At 47.2% G+C, this 21,581-nt stretch overlaps 1 protein-coding gene across 1 annotated transcript in view; it reads left to right on the forward strand.

Annotated features, from left to right (window-relative positions):
• The window catches only part of LIPE (lipase E, hormone sensitive type), a 29,383-nt gene extending 7,942 nt beyond the window's left edge, over nucleotides 1–21,441 (forward strand). The window contains exons 6-14 of the mRNA XM_058823105.1: nucleotides 2,535–2,625; nucleotides 3,462–3,607; nucleotides 7,377–7,562; nucleotides 10,195–10,498; nucleotides 13,224–13,451; nucleotides 16,671–16,805; nucleotides 17,546–17,772; nucleotides 19,531–19,855; nucleotides 21,437–21,441. Of these exons, the coding sequence (XP_058679088.1) occupies nucleotides 2,535–2,625; nucleotides 3,462–3,607; nucleotides 7,377–7,562; nucleotides 10,195–10,498; nucleotides 13,224–13,451; nucleotides 16,671–16,805; nucleotides 17,546–17,772; nucleotides 19,531–19,855; nucleotides 21,437–21,441 (1,647 nt within the window). The remainder of the gene's footprint in view (nucleotides 1–2,534; nucleotides 2,626–3,461; nucleotides 3,608–7,376; nucleotides 7,563–10,194; nucleotides 10,499–13,223; nucleotides 13,452–16,670; nucleotides 16,806–17,545; nucleotides 17,773–19,530; nucleotides 19,856–21,436) is intronic.
• Nucleotides 21,442–21,581: the final 140 nt, after the last annotated feature.

The following is a 21,581-nucleotide window of genomic DNA, read 5'->3' on the forward strand; positions in this document are numbered from 1 at the left end:
GTTGGTCATGCCTTGGTTGGTCGCCATTGGTTGGTTGCTCTTTTCTTGGTTGACCATTGGTGGTGACGATGCCCAACGGCTGCTTCTACGGGAGGTGCTTGGGCTTCCAGGTGAGGAACCTTGGAGGAACTTTGGGGTTTTTTGGGTTCTTCTGGAATTTTTTTAATGCTTTTTAGAGGTTTTCTGGAGGTTTGATGGAGTTTGTGGAAGTTCTCGGAAGGTTTGGGATGGTTGGGTTGGTTGGTCATGCCTTGGTTGGTCTCCATTGCCCATTGGTTGGTTGCTCTTCGCTCCATTGACCATTGGTTCTTTTGGGCTCTTTTGAGGAACCTTGGAGGAACTTTGGGATTTTTTTGGGGTTTTTTTTTGGGATTTTTGGGGATTTTTGGAGGTTTTATGGAGTTTCTGGACGTTCTTAGAAGGTTTGGGATGGTTGGGTTGGTTGGTCTTGGTTCCGTTGACCATTGATGGCTTGGTCTTTCCATGGTTGACCATTGGTTGGTTGGTCTTGGCTTAATTGATCTTCATTGACCATTGATGGCTTGGTTGGTCTTCATTGACCATTGGTTGGTTGGTCTTGGTCTCATTGACCATTGGTTGCTTGGTCTTGGCTTGGTTGACCATCGTTTGGCCAGTCTTGGTTTGGTTGACCATTGCTTGGTTTTGCCTTGACCATTGGCTTGACCTTGACCTCACTGGCCATTGGTTGGTCTTTGTTCACCGTTGGTTGGCCCATCTCGACTTTATTGACCGTTGGTTGGTCAGTCTTGGCTTGGTTGACCAATGGTTGACCAATCTTGGCCTCGTTGACCATTGGTTGGTCTTGGTTGACCACGGGTTGGGTTGACCACGGGTTGGGTTGACCATGGGTTGACCCTCGCCGTGACGTTGTCGCGTTCCGCAGTTTGTGCCGTCGCTGCGGCCGTTCCTGCAGACGTTGGCCATCAATGACCATCACTGACCATCGCTGACCATGGATGACCATTGATGACCATTGATGACCATTGATGACCATCACTGACCATTGATGACCATCGCTGACCATGGATGACCATTGATGACCACCGATGACCATTAATGACCACCACTGACCATCACTGACCATTGATGACCATTGATGACCACCATTGACACCTGATGACCATTGATGACCATCACTGACCATCGCTGACCATTGATGACCATTGATGACCACCATTGACACCTGATGACCATTGATGACCATCACTGACCATTGATGACCATTGATGACCATTGATGACCACCATTGACACCTGATGACCATTGATGACCATCACTGACCATTGATGACCATTGATGACCATTGATGACCATTGATGACCATTGATGACCATCACTGTCCACTGTCCGCAGTTTGTGCCGTCGCTGCGGCCGTTCCTGCAGACGTTGGCCATCAATGACCATCACTGACCATCGCTGACCACTGATGACCACTGATGACCATCACTGACCATTGATGACCACCATTGACCCCTGATGACCATTGATGACCATTGATGACCATTGATGACCATCACTGACCATCGCTGACCACTGATGACCATTGATGACCATTGATGACCATCACTGACCACCACTGACCATTGATGACCATTGATGACCATCACTGACCACTGATGACCATCACTGAGCATTGATGACCATTGATGACCATTGATGACCATTGATGACCATTGATGACCATCACTGACCACTGATGACCACTGATGACCATCACTGACCATTGATGACCATTGATGACCATTGATGACCATTGATGACCACCACTGACCATCACTGACCATCACTGACCATTGATGACCATGGATGACCACCACTGACCATCACTGACCATTGATGACCATTGATGACCATCACTGACCATCACTGACCATCACTGACCATCACTGACCATCACTGTCCACTGTCCGCAGTTTGTGCCGTCGCTGCAGCCGTTCCTGCAGACGTTGGCCATCAATGACCATCACTGACCATCGCTGACCACTGATGACCACTGATGACCATCACTGACCATTGATGACCACCATTGACCCCTGATGACCATTGATGACCATCACTGACCATTGATGACCATCACTGACCATCGCTGACCACTGATGACCATTGATGACCATTGATGACCATCACTGACCACCACTGACCATTGATGACCATTGATGACCATCACTGACCACTGATGACCATCACTGAGCATTGATGACCATTGATGACCATTGATGACCATTGATGACCATTGATGACCATCACTGACCACTGATGACCACTGATGACCATCACTGACCATTGATGACCATTGATGACCATTGATGACCATTGATGACCATCACTGACCATTGATGACCATTGATGACCATCACTGACCATTGATGACCATTGATGACCATTGATGACCATCACTGACCATTGATGACCATTGATGACCATCACTGACCACTGATGACCACTGATGACCATCACTGACCATCACTGACCATTGATGACCATCGATGACCACCGCTGTCCACTGTCCGCAGTTCGTGCCGTCGCTGCGGCCGTTCCTGCAGACGTTGGCCATCGGCCTCGTGTCCTTCGGCGAGAATTACGGCAGCCGCGAGCCCGGCCTCGGTGAGACACCAAAAATGGGGCAAATTTGGGAAAATTTGGGCAAATTTGGGCAAATTTTGAGCGATTCTCGCGCAATTTTGAGGGAATTTTAGGTGGATTTTGGGGGGTTTTTTTTGAGGGTTTTTGGGCCAATTTTGGGGGATTTTGGGTCGATTTTGGGGGATTTTGGGTCAATTTTGGGGAATTTTGGGTCGATTTTGGGGAATTTTGGGTCGATTTTGGGGAATTTTGGGTCGATTTTGGGTCGATTTTGGGGGTTTTATGCAGATTTTTGGTTCGATTTTGGGGGAAATTTGGGGAGGTTTTGTGATCTTTTGGAGGAATTTGTGAATTTTTGGAGGTTTTTGTTTTGGTTGGAATTTCGGGGGTTTTTGGGTGAATTTTTGGGGGGTTTTGGGTGAATTTTGGGGTTCTTTGGGGAGTTTTCTCATGGATTTTTTTGTGGATTTGATGTTTTTCATATCTCGGAGCTGATTTTGGGGTGATTTGGGGGATTTTTTTGGGGTGGATTTTGGGGTCGATTTTTTTGGGTTTTTTCTTGGACGAATTTTGGGGTTTTTTGGGGTGAAATTTTGGGATTTTTTTTTTCTTATTTTGGGTTTTCTGGGGTCCGATTTTGGGGCTTTTGGGGTGGATTTTGGGGTAATTTGGGGGACTTTGGGGTGGATTTTGGGGTATTTTGGGCGTCTCTGGGTGGATTTTGTGATGGTTTTGGGGGTTTTTGGGGTGAATTTTGGGGGTTTTTTGTGTAAAATTTTGGGGATTTTTTTGTGAATTTGATGTTTTTCGTATCCCGGAGCTGATTTTGGGGTGCTTTTGTCGCTTTTGGGGGCCAGGGGTGGCGGCGGGGTCGCTTTTCACCAGCGGGAAATTCGCGCTGGACCCGGAGCTGCGCGGGGCCGAGTTCGAGCGCCTGACCCAGAACTTGGACGTGCATTTCTGGAAGAGCTTCTGGAACCTCACCGAGACCGAGCTGCTGGCCGTAAGAACCCCCAAAATCCAAAAATCCTGAAAATCCCACTTGGAAACCCCAAAAAATAAAAAAATCCTGAAAATTCCACTTGGAAACCCGAAAAAACCCCAAAATCCTGAAAATTCCACATGGAAATCCCAAAAAGCCCCAAAATCCTGAAAATTCCACTTGGAAACCCCAAAAAATAAAAAAATCCTGAAAATTCCACTTGGAAACCCCAAAAAAACCCAAAATCCCAGCTGAAAGCCCCAAAAAAACAAAAAAAAACCCCACAAAAATCCCAAAAACCCGATATAAAACCCCCCAAAAAACCAAAAATCCCACATGAAAAACCCCCCAAAAAACCCCAAAATCCACACCTGAAAATCCCCCCAAAAAAATCCCCAAAAAATCCCCCGAAAAAAACCCCAACCTCCAAAAATGTTTGGATCCCAAAAATCCCCCAAAAATCTCACTTGAAAACCCTGAAAAAAACCAAAAATCCCACATGAAAAACCCCTTTAAAAAACCCCCAAAAAAGCCCAAAAAATTCCCCCAAAATTCCCCCCAAAAGCCCCCAAAATCCTGAAAATTCCACATGAAAACCCCAAAAAAAACCCAAAATCCCAGCTGAAAGCCCCAAAAAAGCCCCCCAAAAAACCCACAAAAATCCCAAAATCCCGACATGAAACCCCCCAAAAAAAACCCAAAAATCCCACATGAAAAACCCCCCAAAAAAACCCCCAAAAAAGCAAAAAAAAATCCCCCAAAAAATCCCAAAAAACCCCAAAAAATCCCCCAAAAATCCCCAAAAAATCCCCCCCAAAAAACCAAAAAATCCCTCAAAAATCCCCCAAAAAAACCCAAAAAAATCCCAACCCCCAAAAATGATTGGATCCCAAAAATCCCCCGAAAATGTCACTTGAAAATCCCCCAAAAAACCCAAAAACCCCACATGAAAACCCCAAAAAACCCCAAAATCTACACCTGAAAATCCCCAAAAAATCCCCAAAACATCCCCAAAAATCCCAAAAAATCCCCAAATAAACCCAAAAAAATCCCCCAAAAAAACCCAAAAAAATCCCCAAAAAATCCCCCCCAAAATCCCCAAAATTCCCCCAAATTTTGGGAATTTTTGGGTGAATTTTGGGATTTTTTTGGACTTTTTTTGGGGAAAAATTGGGAATTTTTGGGGGAATTTTTTCAGGATTTTCGGGTTCCTAAATCCCATTTTTTGTCAATTTTTGATGCATTTTGAGCCCATTTTCTCACGTGTTTTACTCATTTTTTCACCGTTTTTTCACTTTTTTTCCTCATTTGTTCACCATTTCTCGCAGAACCTTGGGGATTTTTGGGGAATATTTTGGAATTTTGAATTTATTTGAATTTTGCCCCTTTTGCAGTCGGTGGCGTCGCTGACCTCGGTGCCGAGCCCTGGGAATTTGGGGAATTCTTGGGTGAATTTTGGGATTTTTTGGGTGAATTTTGGGATTTTTTTGGATTCTTTTTGGGGAAAAATTGGGAATTTTTGGGGGGATTTTTTCAGGATTTTTGGCTTCCTAAATCCTTTTTTTTTTCAATTTTTGATGCATTTTGAGCCCATTTTTCCACAGTTTTTGGCCGTTTTTCCTCATTTTTTCACCGTTTCTCGCAGAACCTTGGGGGTTTTTGGGGGAATATTTTGGATTTTGCAGTTTATTTTATTTTTTGCTGTTTTTGCAGTCGGTGGCGTCGCTGACCTCGGTGCAGGTGGGGCTGTGCCGGGCCCTGGGAATTTGGGGAATTTTTTGGTGAATTTTGGGATTTTTTTGGGTGAATTTTGGGATTTTTTTGGATTCTTTTTGGGGAAAAATTGGGAATTTTTGGGGGGATTTTTTCAGGATTTTCGGGTTCCCAAATCCCTTTTCTTTTTCAATTTTTGATGCATTTTGAGCCCATTTCCCCACGGTTTTTGGCCGTTTTTTCACCTTTTTTCGCCATTTTCTCACCGTTTCTCGCAGAACCTTGGGGGTTTTTGGGGGAATATTTTGGATTTTGCAGTTTATTTTATTTTTTGCTGTTTCTGCAGTCGGTGGCGTCGCTGGCGTCGGTGCAGGTGGGGCTGTGCCGGGCCCTGGGAATTTTGGGATTTTTTGGGTGAATTTTGGGATTTTTTTGGGTGAATGTTGGGATTTGTTTGGACTCTTTTTGGGGAAAAATTGGGAATTTTTGGGGGGGATTTTTTCAGGATTTTCGGGTTCCCAAATCCCTTTTCTTTTTCAATTTTTGATGCATTTTGAGCCCATTTCCCCACGGTTTTTGGCCGTTTTTTCACCTTCTTTCCTCATTTTTTCACCTTTTTTCGCCATTTTTTCACCGTTTCTCGCAGAACCTTGGGGGTTTTTGGGGGAATATTTTGGATTTTGCAGTTTATTTTATTTTTTGGCGTTTTTGCAGTCGGTGGCGTCGCTGACGTCGGTGCAGGTGGGGCTGTGCCGGGCCCTGGGAATTTGGGGAATTTTTTGGTGAATTTTGGGATTTTTTTGGGTGAATTTTGGGATTTGTTTGGACTCTTTTTGGGGAAAAATTGGGAATTTTTGGGGGGATTTTTCAGGATTTTTGGCTTCCTAAATCCTTTTCTTTTTCAATTTTTGATGCATTTTGAGCCCATTTCCCCACGGTTTTTGGCCGTTTTTTCACCTTTTTTCCTCATTTTTTCACCTTTTTTCGCCATTTTCTCACCGTTTTTCGCAGAACCTTGGGGGTTTTTGGGGGGATATTTTAAGATTTTGCAGTTTATTTTATTTTTTGCTGTTTCTGCAGTCGGTGGCGTCGCTGACGTCGGTGCAGGTGGGGCTGTGCCGGGCCCTGGGAATTTTGGGATTTTTTGGGTGAATTTTGGGAATTTTTGGGTGAATTTTGGGATTTTTTTGGATTCTTTTTGGGGAAAAATTGGGAATTTTTGGGGGGATTTTTTCAGGATTTTCGGGTTCCCAAATCCCTTTTCTTTTTCAATTTTTGATGCATTTTGAGCCCATTTCCCCACGGTTTTTGGCCGTTTTTTCACCTTTTTTCGCCATTTTCTCACCGTTTCTCGCAGAACCTTGGGGGTTTTTGGGGGGATATTTTAAGATTTTGCAGTTTATTTTATTTTTTGCTGTTTCTGCAGTCGGTGGCGTCGCTGGTGTCGGTGCAGGTGGGGCTGTGCCGGGCCCTGGGAATTTTGGGAATTTTTGGGTGAATTTTGGGATTTTTTTGGATTCTTTTTGGGGAAAAATTGGGAATTTTTGGGGGGGATTTTTTCAGGATTTTCGGGTTCCCAAATCCCTTTTCTTTTTCAATTTTTGATGCATTTTGAGCCCATTTCCCCACGGTTTTTGGCCGTTTTTTCACCTTTTTCGCCATTTTCTCACCGTTTCTCGCAGAACCTTGGGGGTTTTTGGGGGGATATTTTAAGATTTTGCAGTTTATTTTATTTTTTGCTGTTTCTGCAGTCGGTGGCGTCGCTGGTGTCGGTGCAGGTGGGGCTGTGCCGGGCCCTGGGAATTTTGGGATTTTTTGGGTGAATTTTGGGATTTTTTTGGATTCTTTTTGGGGAAAAATTGGGAATTTTTGGGGGGGATTTTTTCAGGATTTTCGGGTTCCCAAATCCCTTTTCTTTTTCAATTTTTGATGCATTTTGAGCCCATTTCCCCACGGTTTTTGGCCGTTTTTTCACCTTTTTTCGCCATTTTCTCACCGTTTCTCGCAGAACCTTGGGGGTTTTTGGGGGGATATTTTAAGATTTTGCAGTTTATTTTATTTTTTGCTGTTTCTGCAGTCGGTGGCGTCGCTGGCGTCGGTGCAGGTGGGGCTGTGCCGGGCCCTGGCCGTGCCCCCCGAGCCCCTGGAGCTGCCCCTGGCCAAGGACCCCACGCGGAGCGTCAGCATCGCCCCCCCCCGGGCGCACCTGGGGCCCGCCAACCTCAACCTCAGACTGCTCTCCTATCACATCCGGGAGGGACAGGTGAGAGCTCCGGAAAATTCCGGAAAATTCCAGAAAATTCCGGAAATTCGGGGAAATTTGAGGGGGGTTTGGGGGGGTTACATGGGATTTTTCTGCTTCAAAACGCGATTTTTTTGGGGTTATAAATTGAATTTTTTTGGCATTTTTTGCCCCCTTTTGGGGTGGTTCTTTCAGTATTGTACAGTCAGATGTTCAGGATTTTTGGGGATTTTTTTGGGGATTTTTTTGGGGGATTTTTTGGGGATTTTTTCAGAATTTTTTTGGAAATTTTTGGGATTTTTGTCAAGATTTTTTGGGGATTTTTTCAGGATTTTGGGGAATTTTTCAGGATTTTTTCAGGATTATTTTTGGTGACTTTTGGGGATTTATTTGGGATTTATTTGGGATTTATTTGGGGTTTTTGGGCCCTCCCGGCGCACCTGGGACCCACAAACCTCAACCTCAGACTCCTTTCCTATCACATCCGGGAGGGACAGGTGGGTCTGGAACCTTCTGGAACGTTCTGGGAAAATTCTGCAAAATTCTGCAAAATTTCGGGAAGTTTGGAGCAGGTTTGAGGGGGTTTAGGGGCTTAAAAGTGGCATTTTTTGGGTTGTAAATTGAATTTTCTGCCTATTTTGGGGCAGATTTTCCCACTATTTTGCAGTCAGATGTTCAGGATTTTTCGGGGATTTTTTCAGAATTTTTTCAGAATTTTTTCAGAATTTTTTCAGAATTTTTTTGTAATTTTTTTGTAATTTTTTCAGAATTTTTTGAATTTTTGGGGGATTTTTTTCAAGATTTTTTGGGGGATTTTTTCAGGATTTTCCGGGGAAGTTTTGAGGAATTTTTCAGAATTTTTTCGGGATTTTTTCAGGATCATTTTTGGTGACTTTTGGGGATTTATTTGGGATTTATTTGGGATTTATTTGGGATTTATTTGGGGTTTTTGGGCCCTCCCGGCGCACCTGGGACCCACAAACCTCAACCTCAGACTCCTTTCCTATCACATCCGGGAGGGACAGGTGGGTCTGGAACCTTCTGGAACGTTCTGGGAAAATTCTGCAAAATTCTGCAAAATTTCGGGAAGTTTGGAGCAGGTTTGAGGGGGTTTAGGGGGTTAAAAATGGCATTTTTTGGGTTATAAATTGAATTTTCTGCCTATTTTGGGGCAGATTTCCCCACTATTTTGCAGTCAGATGTTCGGGATTTTTGGGGGATTTTTTGGGGATTTTTTCAGATTTTTTTCAGAATTTTTTTTCAGATTTTTTTTCAGATTTTTTTCAGAATTTTTTCAGAATTTTTGGGGGATTTTTTTCAAGATTTTTTGGGGATTTTTTCAGGATTTTCCGGGGAAGTTTTGGGGAATTTTTCAGGATTTTTTCAGGATTATTTTTGGTGATTTTTGGGGATTTATTCAGATTTATTTGGGGACTTTTTGGGGTTTCTTTGGGATGTTTGGGTTCCGCTCCCCTCAACCTGAGACTGCTCTCCTGTCACATCAGGGAGGGACAGGTGAGAGTTCCAGAAAATTCCGGAAAATTCCGGAAATTCGGGAAAATTTGGGAAAATTTCGGGAAGTTTGGAGCAGGTTTGAGGGGGTTTTGGGGGTTAAAAATGGCATTTTTGGGGTTATAAATTGAATTTTTTTGACATTTGACTGCTCTCCTGTGGCATCAATTTAACGCCATTTCTGGGCCAATTTCAACCATTTCTTCACCAATTTTTTTTTGCTTTTTTCCCATTTTTCCAGGACTCGGCCGCCCTGAGCGCCCTGACCCGGCAGGACCTGGGGTCAAAATTCACCCAAAGTCACCCCAAAATTCACCCAAAATTCACCCAAAATTCACCCAAAATTCTGCCAAAATTGATGCAAATCATGAGAGAATTTGGGTAGATTGGGGTGAATTTTGGGATGAATTTTCATTGAATTTTTGATGAATTTTTGGGTGAATTTTCTGTGAATTTTCGGTGGATTTGGGGTGAATCTTGGGTGAATTTTGTGCAAATTATGAGTAAATTTGTGCGAATTTCAGGTGGATTTTGGGAGACTTCTGAGTGAATTTTCAATGAATTTTGGGCGAATTTAGGCAAATTTATGTGAATTTTAGGTGGATATTGAGCGAATTTTTGCCAAATTTTGTGCAATTTTTGAGCTAAGTTTGGGTGAATTCTGGGTGCATTTTGAGCGAATTTCATGCAAATTTTGGGTCAATTTCTGCTGAATTCTGGGTGTATTTTGAGTGAATTTCATGCAAATTTTGGGTCAATTCCTGCCGAACTCTGGGCGTATTTTGAGTGAATTTCATGTAAATTTTGGGTCAATTTTTGCTGTATTCTGGGTCGGTTTTGAGCGAATTTCATGCAAATTTTGGGTCAATTTTTGCTGAATTCTGGGTGTATTTTGAGCGAATTTCATGCAAATTTTGGGTCAATTTTCGCCGAATTCTGGGCGGATTTTGAGTGAATTTCATGCAAATTTTGGGTCAATTTTCGCCAAACTCTGGGCGTATTTTGAGCGAATTTCATGCAAATTTTGGGGTCAATTTTTGCCGAACTCCGGGCGGATTTTGGCTCAATTTAACGCCGTTTCTGGGCCGATTTGAACCATTTTTTCACCAATTTTTTTGCTTTTTTTTTCCCATTTTTCCAGGACTCGGCCGCCCTGAGCGCCCTGACCCGGCAGGACGGGGGTCCCTGGGCCCCCTCCGGATTTCCCTGGCGCCGGGGGCCGCCCCTGCCGCCCAGCCCGGGGCTGCTGCTGCACTTCCACGGCGGCGGCTTCGTGGCGCAGACGTCGCGCTCGCACGAGCCGTACCTGCGGCGCTGGGCGCGCGACCTGGGCGCCCCCATCCTCTCGGTGGATTACGCGCTGGCCCCCGAGGCGCCGTTCCCCCGCGCCCTGGAGGAGTGCTTCTACGCCTACTGCTGGGCCCTGAGGCACTGCCGCATGCTGGGTGCGTGATTTGGGGGAAATTCCGGGGATTTTGGGAAAATTTGGGGGAATTATGGGGGGCTTTGGGGGGTGAAATGGGGTTAAATTTGGATTTCAATGGATTTTTGGGAGTGCTTCTACGCCTACTGCTGGGCACTGAGGCACTGCCGCATGCTGGGTGCGTGATTTGGGGGAAATTCCGGGGATTTTGGGAAAATTTGGGGGAATTTGGGGAATTTTGGGCCACTTGGGAGGGGTTTTGGGGGGTGAAATGGGGGTTAAATTTGGATTTCAATGGATTTTTGGGAGTGCTTCTACGCCTACTGCTGGGCACTGAGGCACTGCCGCATGCTGGGTGCGTGATTTGGGGGAAATTCCGGGGATTTTGGGAAAATTTGGGGGAATTTGGGGAATTTTGGGCCACTTGGGAGGGGTTTTGGGGGGTGAAATGGGGTTAAATTTGGATTTCAATGGATTTTTGGGAGTGCTTCTACGCCTACTGCTGGGCCCTCAGGCACTGCCGCATGCTGGGTGGGTGATTTGGGGGAAATTCCGGGGATTTTGGGAAAATTTGGGGGAATTATGGGGGTTTTGGGGGGTGAAATGGGGTTAAATTTGGATTTCAATGGATTTTTGGAATGCTTCTACGCCTACTGCTGGGCACTCAGACACTGCCGCATGCTGGGTGGGTGAAATTTGGGGAGTTTTGGAAAATTCGGGGATTTTTGGGGTTTTTGGGCCACTTGGGAGGGGTTTTGGGGGGTGAAATGGGGTTAAATTTGGATTTCAATGGATTTTTGGGAATGCTTCTACGCCTACTGCTGGGCACTGAGGCACTGCCGTATGCTGGGTGTGTGATTTGGGGGAAATTCGGGGGATTTTGGGAAAATTTGGGGATTTTTGGGGAAATTTGGGGGAGTTTTAGGGGTTTTTGGGGGGTGAAATGGGTTAAATTTGGATTTCAATGGATTTTTGGGAGTGCTTCTACGCCTACTGCTGGGCACTGAGGCACTGCCGCATGCTGGGTGCGTGATTTGGGGGAAATTCGGGGGGTTTGGGGAAAATTTGGGCGAGTTTTGGGAAAATTTGGGGGATTTTGGGAAAATTTGGGGTGTTGGGAGGGGGTTGGGGGGCTTTTAGGGGATGAAATTTTCCCCTTTTTCCCTTTTTCCCTTTTTCCTCCCATTTTTCCCCCAATGTCCCCAAATCACATTAATGTCCCCAACGTCCCCAATGTCCCCAATCCCAGTTTTTCCCAATTTTCCCAAATTTTCCCCCAATTTCCGCCATTTTGTTTCAATGTCCCCAAATCCCCTCAATGTCCCCAATGTCCCCAATGTCCCCAATCCCATTTTTTCCCCATTTTCTTCCAATTTCCGCCATTTTGTCCCAATGTCCCAATGTCCCCGACGTCCCCAATGTCCCCAATGTCCCCGATGTCCCCCAAATGTCCCCAATGTCCCCAATGTCCCCCAATCCCAATTTTCCCAATGTCCCCAATGTCCCCAATCCCATTTTTGCCCAATTTTCGCCCAATTTCCGCCATTTTGTCCCGATGTCCCCAATGCCCCCCAATGTCCCCGATGTCCCCAGGCTCCTCAGTGTTCTCAATGTCCCCAATGTCCCCAATGTCCCCGATGTCCCCGAATGTCCCCAATGTCCCCAAGCTCCTCAATGTCCCCAATGTCCCCAATGTCCCCCAATCCCATTTTTGCCCAATTTTCGTCCAATTTCCGCCATTTTGTCCCAATGTCCCCAATGTCCCCGATGTCCCCAATCCCCTCAATGTCCCCAATGTCCCCAGTCCCTTCAATGTCCCCAATGTCTCCAATGTCCCCAATCCCATTTTTTCCCAATTTTCTTCCAATTTCTGTCATTTTGTCCCAATGTCCCCAATGTCCCCGATACCTCAATGTCCCCAATTTTCCCAATGTCCCCAATGTCCCCAATCCCATTTTTGCCCAATTTTCGCCCAATTTCCGCCATTTTGTCCCAATGTCCCCAATGCCCCCCAATGTCCCCGATGTCCCCAAGCTCCTCAGTGTTCTCAATGTCCCCAATGTCCCCAATGTCCCCGATGTCCCCAAATGTCCCCAATGTCCCCAAGCTCCTCAATGTCCCCAATGTCCCCAATGTCCCCAATCCCATTTTTGCCCAATTTTCGTCCAATTTCCGCCATTTTGTCCCAATGTCCCCAATGTCCCCGATGTCCCCAATCCCCTCAATGTCCCCAATGTCCCCAGTCCCTTCAATGTCCCCAATGTCTCCAATGTCCCCAATCCCATTTTTTCCCAATTTTCTTCCAATTTCTGTCATTTTGTCCCAATGTCCCCAATGTCCCCGATACCTCAATGTCCCCAATTTTCCCAATGTCCCCAATGTCCCCAATCCCATTTTTGCCCAATTTTCGCCCAATTTCCGCCATTTTGTCCCAATGTCCCCAATGCCCCCAATGTCCCCGATGTCCCCAAGCTCCTCAGTGTTCTCAATGTCCCCAATGTCCCCAATGTCCCCAAGCTCCTCAATGTCCCCAATGTCCCCAATGTCCCCAATCCCATTTTTTCCCAATTTTCTTCCAATTTCCGCCATTTTGTCCCCAATGTCCCCAATGTCCCCGATGTCCCCAAGCTCCCCAATGTCCCCAATGCCCCCAATCCCACTTACCCCATTTTTTCCCCCCATTTTTCCCCCCCCGATTTTCGCCCAATTTTCTCTCAACGTCCCCAACGCCTTTTGGCCGTCCCCAGGCTCGACGGCGGAGCGCGTGTGCGTGGCCGGGGACAGCGCCGGCGGCAACCTGTGCCTGGGCGTGTCCCTGCGGGCGGTGGCGCTGGGCGTCCGCGTGCCCCAGGCCGTGGTGGCCGCCTACCCGGTGACGCTGGTGCGGGCGGCGGCGTCGCCGTCGCGGCTGCTGACGCTCATGGACCCCCTGCTGCCCCTGGGCGTGCTGTGCCAGTGCCTGGGCGCCTACGCAGGTCTGGGGGCATTGGGGACGTTGGGGACACTTGGGGACATTGAGAAAAAAGTGGGAAAAAATTGGGTGGAAAATTGGGGAAAAATTGGGGAAAAATTGGGGGAAATATGGAGGAAAAATTGGGGGGAAAAATGGGGGGGAAAAATGGGGGGGAAATGGGATTGGGGACATTGGGGGATTTGGGGACGTTGGGGCCATTGGGGACATTGGGGACAATGACAAATAATTGAAAAAAATGGGGTAGAAAATGGAGAAAAAATGGGGGAAAATATGGAGGGAAAATGGGGGGGGGAAATGGGATTGGGGACATTGGGGGAAAAATGGGGGAAAAATGGGATTGGGGACATTGGGGACATTGAGAAAAAATTGGGAAAAAATTGGGGAAAAATTGGGGAAATATGGAGGGAAAATGGGGGAAAATATGGAGGAAAAATGGGGGGGAAATGGGATTGGGGACATTGGGGAAAAATGGGGAAAAAATTGGGTGGAAAATTGGGGAAAAATTGGGGGAAATATGGAGGAAAAATGGGGAAAAATTGGGGGGAAAAATGGGGGGGAAATGGGATTGGGGACATTGGGGGATTTGGGGACGTTGGGGCCATTGGGGACATTGGGGACAATGACAAATAATTGAAAAAAATGGGGTAGAAAATGGAGAAAAAATGGGGGAAAATATGGAGGGAAAATGGGGGGGGGAAATGGGATTGGGGACATTGGGGGAAAAATGGGGGAAAAATGGGATTGGGGACATTGGGGACATTGAGAAAAAATTGGGAAAAAATTGGGGAAAAATTGGGGAAATATGGAGGGAAAATGGGGGAAAATATGGAGGAAAAATGGGGGGGAAATGGGATTGGGGACATTGGGGAAAAATGGGGAAAAAATTGGGTGGAAAATTGGGGAAAAATTGGGGGAAATATGGAGGAAAAATGGGGAAAAATTGGGGGGAAAAATGGGGGGGAAATGGGATTGGGGACATTGGGGGATTTGGGGACGTTGGGGGCATTGGGGACATTGGGGACAATGACAAATAATTGAAAAAAATGGGGTAGAAAATGGAGAAAAAATGGGGGAAAATATGGAGGGAAAATGGGGGGGGGGAAATGGGATTGGGGACATTGGGGGAAAAATGGGGGAAAAATGGGATTGGGGACATTGGGGACATTGAGAAAAAATTGGGAAAAAATTGGGGAAAAATTGGGGAAATATGGAGGGAAAATGGGGGAAAATATGGAGGAAAAATGGGGGGGAAATGGGATTGGGGACATTGGGGAAAAATGGGGAAAAAATTGGGTGGAAAATTGGGGAAAAATTGGGGGAAATATGGAGGAAAAATGGGGAAAAATTGGGGGGAAAAATGGGGGGGAAATGGGATTGGGGACATTGGGGGATTTGGGGACGTTGGGGCCATTGGGGACATTGGGGACAATGACAAATAATTGAAAAAAATGGGGTAGAAAATGGAGAAAAAATGGGGGAAAATATGGAGGGAAAATGGGGGGGGGGAAATGGGATTGGGGACATTGGGGGAAAAATGGGGGAAAAATGGGATTGGGGACATTGGGGACATTGAGAAAAAATTGGGAAAAAATTGGGGAAAAATTGGGGAAATATGGAGGGAAAATGGGGGAAAATATGGAGGAAAAATGGGGGGGGAAATGGGATTGGGGACATTGGGGAAAAATGGGGAAAAATTGGGAAAAAATGGGATTGAGGACATTGGGGGATTTTGGGGACATTGGGGGCATTGGGGACACTGGGAAAAATTGGGAAAAAATTGGGAAAAAATTGGGTGGAAAATGGAGAAAAAATGGGGAAAATATGGAGGGAAAATGGGGTTGGGGACAGTGAGGAAAAACTGGGGGAAAAATGGGAAAAAAATGGGAAAAATGGGATTGGGGACATCGGGGACATTGAGGAAAAAATGGGGGAAAAATGGGAAATTTTTGGTAATTTTGGGTCTGATTTTGGGGTAATTCTGGGGTAATTCTGGGATAATTCTGGGGTGATTTTGGGGCTGATTTTGAGCTGATTTTCCGTAATTTTGGGTCTGATTTTGGGATAATTCTGGGACAGTTTTGGGGTGGTTTTCGGTCAATTTTTTGGTAATTTTGGGTCTGATTTTGGGATAATTTTGGGGCTGATTTAGGGATAATTCTGGGATAGTTTTGGGCTAAATTTGGGCTAATTTTGGACTAAATTTGAGCTAATTCTGGGACAATTTTGGGATCATTTCAGGCTGATTTTGGGACAATTATGGGATAATTTTGGGAGAATTCTGGGATAATTTTGGGGTGATTTTGGGGCTTAATTTAGGTCGGATTTTTGGGTGATTTTGGGATAATTCTGGGATAATTTTGGGCTGACCTTGGGCCTGATTTTGGGATAATTCTGGGGTGATTTTGGGGCTGATTTTGAGATAATTTGGGGATAAATTTGGGGCTGATTTGGGGTCTGATTTTTGGGGTAATTCTGGGATAATTTTTGGGCGGTTTTCAGTCAATTTTTTGGTAATTTTGGGTCTGATTTTGGGATAATTCTGGGGTAATTTGGGGATAATTCTGGGATGATTTTGGGGCCGATTTTGAGCTGATTTTGCGTAATTTTGGGGCTTATTTAGGGATAATTCTGGGACAATTTTGGGGCGGTTTTCAGTCAATTTTTTGGTAATTTTGGGTCTAATTTTAGGGTAATTCTGGGGTAATTTGGGGATAATTCTGGGGTGATTTTGGGGCCGATTTTGAGCTGATTTTGCGTAATTTTGGGGCTTATTTAGGGATAATTCTGGGACAATTTTGGGGCGGTTTTCGGTCAATTTTTTGGTAATTTTGGGTCTGATTTTGGGGTAATTCTGGGGTAATTTGGGGATAATTCTGGGATGATTTTGGGACCGATTTTGAGCTGATTTTGCGTAATTTTGGGGCTTATTTAGGGATAATTCTGGGACAGTTTTGGTGTGGTTTTCGGTCAATTTTTTGGTAATTTTGGGTCTGATTTTGGGATAATTCTGGGATAGTTTTGGGCTAAATTTGGGCTAATTTTGGGCTAATTCTGGGACAATTTTGGGATATTTCAGGCTGATTTTGGGACAATTCTGGGATAATTTTGGGATAAATTTGAGGATATTCCTGGGGCTCATTCTGGGATAATTTTATTCAGATTTTTGCGCCAGTTTTGCTCAATTTCGGTGATTTTTTAATTTTTTTTTTCCCTTTGGCAGGCACGTTGGGGGAGGGGCCGCGCTCCCCTCCCCCCTCCCGGCCCGCGGTGGGGGAGGGGCTGATCCTGAGGGGGCTGCGGGGGGGGGCGGCCTGGCTGGGGGGGCTCCTCAGGGGGAGACCCCCCCCCAAAACAGGTGAGGGGACCCAAAAAATGGGGAGGGGTCCCCAAATTGGGGAGGGGTCCCAGAAAACGGGGAGGGGTCCGAAAAACGGGGAGGGGTCCCAAAAAACGGGGAGGGGTCCCAAAAAATGGGGAGGGGTCCAAAAATGGGGAGGGGTCCCAGAAAACGGGGAGGGGTCCCAAAAAATGGGGAGGGGGTCCAAAAATGGGGAGGGGTCCCAAATTTGGAGGGGTCCCAAAAAATGGGGGAATTTTGGGGGGAATTTTTTGGATTTTTTGGAGATTTTTTTGGGGATTATTTGGGGATTTTGGAAGAAAATTTATGGAGGAATTTTGGGGTTTTTGGGAAAATATTTTGGGTTTTTTTTTGGGGCGATTTTCTGAGGGATTTTTGGGTGGAATTTTGGGATTTTTTGGGGGATTTTCTTGGGGGATTTTTGGGGGGAATTTTGGGATTTTTGGGGGATTTTCTGAGGGATTTTTGGGTGGAATTTTGGGATTTTTGAGCGATTTTCTGAGGGATTTTTGGGTGGAATTTTGGGATTTTTTTCTGTGGCATTTTGGGGGGTATTTTTTGTGGAATTTCGAGGTGAATTTCTGCGATTTTTGGAGCAGCGTTGGGGTCAATTTGGGGAAATTTTTTTTTTTTTAATTTTTTGTCACTTTTTGACCATTTTTTCTGCAATTTTCACCCAAACCTTACATTTTTTCTCCCCCTTCCCCCTTTTTTTTTTTTTTTTAATTTTTTTGCAGAACCAGCCCCAAACTCGGACGGGGACGGAGCCGAGGACCCCCCTGAAGATCCCCTCGAGGACCCCCCCAAATTTTTGGGGTACCCTGAAGGATTTCGGCCCCTCCGGACCGGGGGACCCCCAGCGATTTTTGGGGAAATTCCCCCAAAACCCCCCCGGGACCCCTTCATGTCCCCCCTGTTGGCCCCGGATTCGCTGCTCGGGGGGCTCCCCCCCGTGCACCTGGTGGTGAGAGACCCCTCCCCCCCAAAAAAAAAAAACCCCAAAATTTCCCCCCAAAAAAAAGATGGGAAAAAAATCCCAAAATTAAAAAAAAAAAAAAAAAATACCCCGAAAAAATCCGGAATTTAGGGGGAAAAAAAAAAGTGAAATTTGGTGCAAAAAAAGCAAAAAAAAAAAAATCACGTTAAAAATTCAAAATTTCCCCGCCCAAATTCAACTCAAAATAGCACCAGGATCCGTCTTTAAAAATAGCAAAATTTGGCCAAAGAATTCCAAAATTTCCTCCCAAAGCATGTTGAAATTGTGGCCTGAAAACGTCAAAATTGACCTGAAAACAGGGACTTAAAACGGACCCAAAAGAGGTAAAAATTGACCCAAATCAGGCCTGGATTGGCTCAAATCAATCTTAAATTGTGGTTCCAAAAATATCCAGAATGTGGCCAAAAAAGTCCCTTAAATCCTCCAAAATTCGCCCTGAAAACCCCCAAAATCTCCCCAAAATTGCCCAAAATCGACCAAATTCACCCCAAAAATCTCCCAAAATCCCTCCTAAACCACCCTCAAATCCCCAAAATCGCCCTAAAATGGCCCAAAATCCCGTAAATTCACACCGAAATCATTCCAAAATCTACTCCAGTGATGCCAAATCCCCCCTCAAACCCCCAAAAACCTCCCTAAAATACCCCAAAATCCGTCCAAAACCGCCCTGAAATCGTCCAAAACGCCGCTAAAGCCGCCCCTAGAACAGCCCCGAAACCTCTAAAAATGGCCCATAAATTGCCCAAAATCCCCCAAATTCACCCCAAAATCGACTTCAACGATCTCTAAACCGCCTCAAAACCACCCTCAAACCCTCAAAACCCCCCTTAAAACGGTCCAAAATCGATTAAAACCAGCCCCTGAAACAGCCAAAAAACGTCCAAAAATCGCTGAAAAAACGCCCAAAATTGCCCAAAATCACGGGATTTTTTCCCGTTTTTTCAGGCCTGCGCCCTGGACCCGATGCTGGACGATTCGGTGGCGCTGGCGCGGCCTCGGGTCCAGTGGCACCAAAACCCCCCCAAAATCCGCCTCAATCTGCCCCAAATCTGCTCCAAAACAGCCCCGAAATCGCCCTTAGAGCCGCCTAAAACAGCAACAAAATCACCCTAAAATGCCCCAAAATCACCCCTAAAACTGCCAAAAATTGCCCAAAATCCACCAAATTCCAACCAAAACGGACTCCAACGATCTCTAAACCGCCTCAAAACCACCCTCAAAACCCCCCTTAAAATGGTCCAAAATAGCTCCAAAACCGCCCTAAAATCGTCCAAAACGCCGCTAAAGCCGCCCCTAGAACAGCCCTAAAACCCCCAAAAATCGCCTTAAAAACCCCTAAAAATGGCCCAAAATCCCCCAAATTCCCCAAAATTCAACCCGAAATCCTTCCAAAATCGACCTCACCGATACCTAAACTGCCCCAAAATCCTCCCAAAATGGTCCAAAATCGCTCCAAAACCGCCCTGAAATCGTCCAAAACGCCGCTAAAGCCGCCCCTAGAACAGCCCCGAAACCTCTAAAAATGGCCCAAAAATCCCCCAAATTCGCCCCAAAATCGACTTCAACGACTCCAAAACCGTCTGAAAACCCCTCTTAAACTCTGCTAAAATGGTCCAAAATGGCCCGTAGAACAGCTAAAAGTCGCGCTAGAAACAGCCAAAAAACGCGAAAAAATTGCCCAAAATCGCCAAAATTCACCCCAAAATCCGCGTTTTTTTTTTTCAGGCCTGCGCCCTGGACCCGATGCTGGACGATTCGGTGGCGCTGGCGCGGCGGCTGCGGGCGCTGGGCCGGGCGGTGACGCTGCGGGTGCTGCCGGGGGTCCCGCACGGCTTCCTCAGCCTGGCCCCGCTGAGCCCCGAGTGCCGCCGCGCCGGGGGGCTCTGCTCGCAGATCCTGCGCGACGCCCTCGAGCCCCCTCCCCAAATCCCGCCCCGGCCCGGCCTGGGGGGCTGCCGGAGGGAGAGCCTGGGGGCTTTCGGGGGGTCCCGCAGGGAGAGTTTGGCCAATTTCGGGGGGGGATTCGGGCGGTTCCAGGAGGGAGAGTTGGGTGGGTTTTGGGGCTGGGGGCTCCGGTTTGGGGGTGTCCAGGAGGGAGAGTTCGGCCGGTTTTGGGGCTGGGGGCTTCAGGAGGGAGAGTTTGGCGGGTTTTGAGGCTGGGGGCTCCAGGAGGGAAAGTTTGGGGGGTTTCGGGGGGTCCCGCAGGGAGAGTTTGGCGAATTTTGGGGGGGATTCGGGGGGTTCCAGGAGGGAGAGTTGGGTGGGTTTTGGGGCTGGGGGCTCCGGTTTGGGGGTGTCCAGGAGGGAGAGTTCGGCCGGTTTTGGGGCTGGGGGCTTCAGGAGGGAGAGTTTGGCGGGTTTTGAGGCTGGGGGCTCCAGGAGGGAAAGTTTGGGGGGTTTCGGGGGGTCCCGCAGGGAGAGTTTGGCGAATTTTGGGGGGGATTCGGGGGGTTCCAGGAGGGAGAGTTGGGTGGGTTTTGGGGCTGGGGGCTCCGGTTTGGGGGTGTCCAGGAGGGAGAGTTCGGCCGGTTTTGAGGCTGGGGGCTTCAGGAGGGAGAGTCTGGGGGGTTTCGGGGGGTCCCGGAGGGAGAGTTTGGCGAATTTCGGGGGGAATTTGGGGGGTCCCAGAAGGGAGAGTTTGGTCAATTTTGGGGCTGGGGGCTCCGGTTTGGGGGGCTCGGGGGGGTCTAGAAGGGAGAGTTTGGCGAATTTTGGGGCTGGGGTCTCCAGGAGAGAAAGTCTGGCGGTTGTGGGCTCGAATTTGGGGCTCTCAGGGGGGTCCCGGAGGGAAAGCTCGGCCAGTTTTGGGGCTGGGGGCTCCAATTTGGGGGTGTCCAGAAGGGAAAGTTGGGTGAATTTTGGGGCTGGGGGCTCCAATTTGGGGGTCCCTGGGGGGTCCAGGAGGGAAAATTTGGGGGGTTTTGAGTCTGGGGGCTCCAGGAGAGAAAGTTTGGGGTTTGGGGGTTCAAATTTGGGGGTCCCGGGGGGGTCCAGGAGGGAAAGTTTGGGGTTGGGAAGTTCAAATTTGGGGGTTTTGGGCGGCTCTGGAAGGGAAAGTTTGGGGAATTTTGGGGCTGGGGGCTCCAATTTGGGGGTCCCAGGGGGGTCCCGGAGGGAAAGTTCGGCCAATTTTGGGTCTGGGGTCTCCAGGAGGGAAAGTTTGGGGGGATTTGGGGGAAATTTGGGGGTCTCAGGTGGTTCTAGAAGGGAAAATTTGGCCAATTTTGGGGCTGGGGGCTCCAGGAGGGAAGATTTGGGGTTCGGGGCTTCAAATTTGGGGGTTTTGGGGGGTCCCAGGAGGGAAAATTTGGCGAATTTTGGGTCTGGGGTCTCCAGGAAGGAAAATTTGGGGTCTGGGGGTGAAAATTTGGGGTCTGGGGGCGCAAATTTGGGGTCTGGGGGTGAAAATTTGGGGGTGCCAAAAAATGAAAATTTGGAGGACCCCAGACCCCAAAATTTGGGGGATTTTGGGGGGTCCCAGACCCCAAATTTGGGAACCCCCAGACCCCAAAATTTGGGGGTCCCCTCCCCCCCCCCGCTCCCCTCCCCCCCCCCGCCGCCCCAGCGGGGTCGGTTCCTAATTAAGCGTTAATTGATGGCGTTAATTAAGCGTTAATTCGCTTGAATTAAGTCTAATGCTCTTAATTTGCATATTAATCAACCCCCCCTCCTAGTAATTAATGGTTTTTCCCTTAATTAACCCCCCCCAAATTTCCATATTAATGGATTTAATTAATGTTCTTTCTTTAATTAATGGCTTTAATTAAGTCCCTTCC

This window comes from Ammospiza caudacuta, chromosome 38 (genome assembly GCF_027887145.1).
Source record: "Ammospiza caudacuta isolate bAmmCau1 chromosome 38, bAmmCau1.pri, whole genome shotgun sequence".
In the NCBI taxonomy this organism is placed as follows: Eukaryota; Metazoa; Chordata; class Aves; order Passeriformes; family Passerellidae; genus Ammospiza; species Ammospiza caudacuta.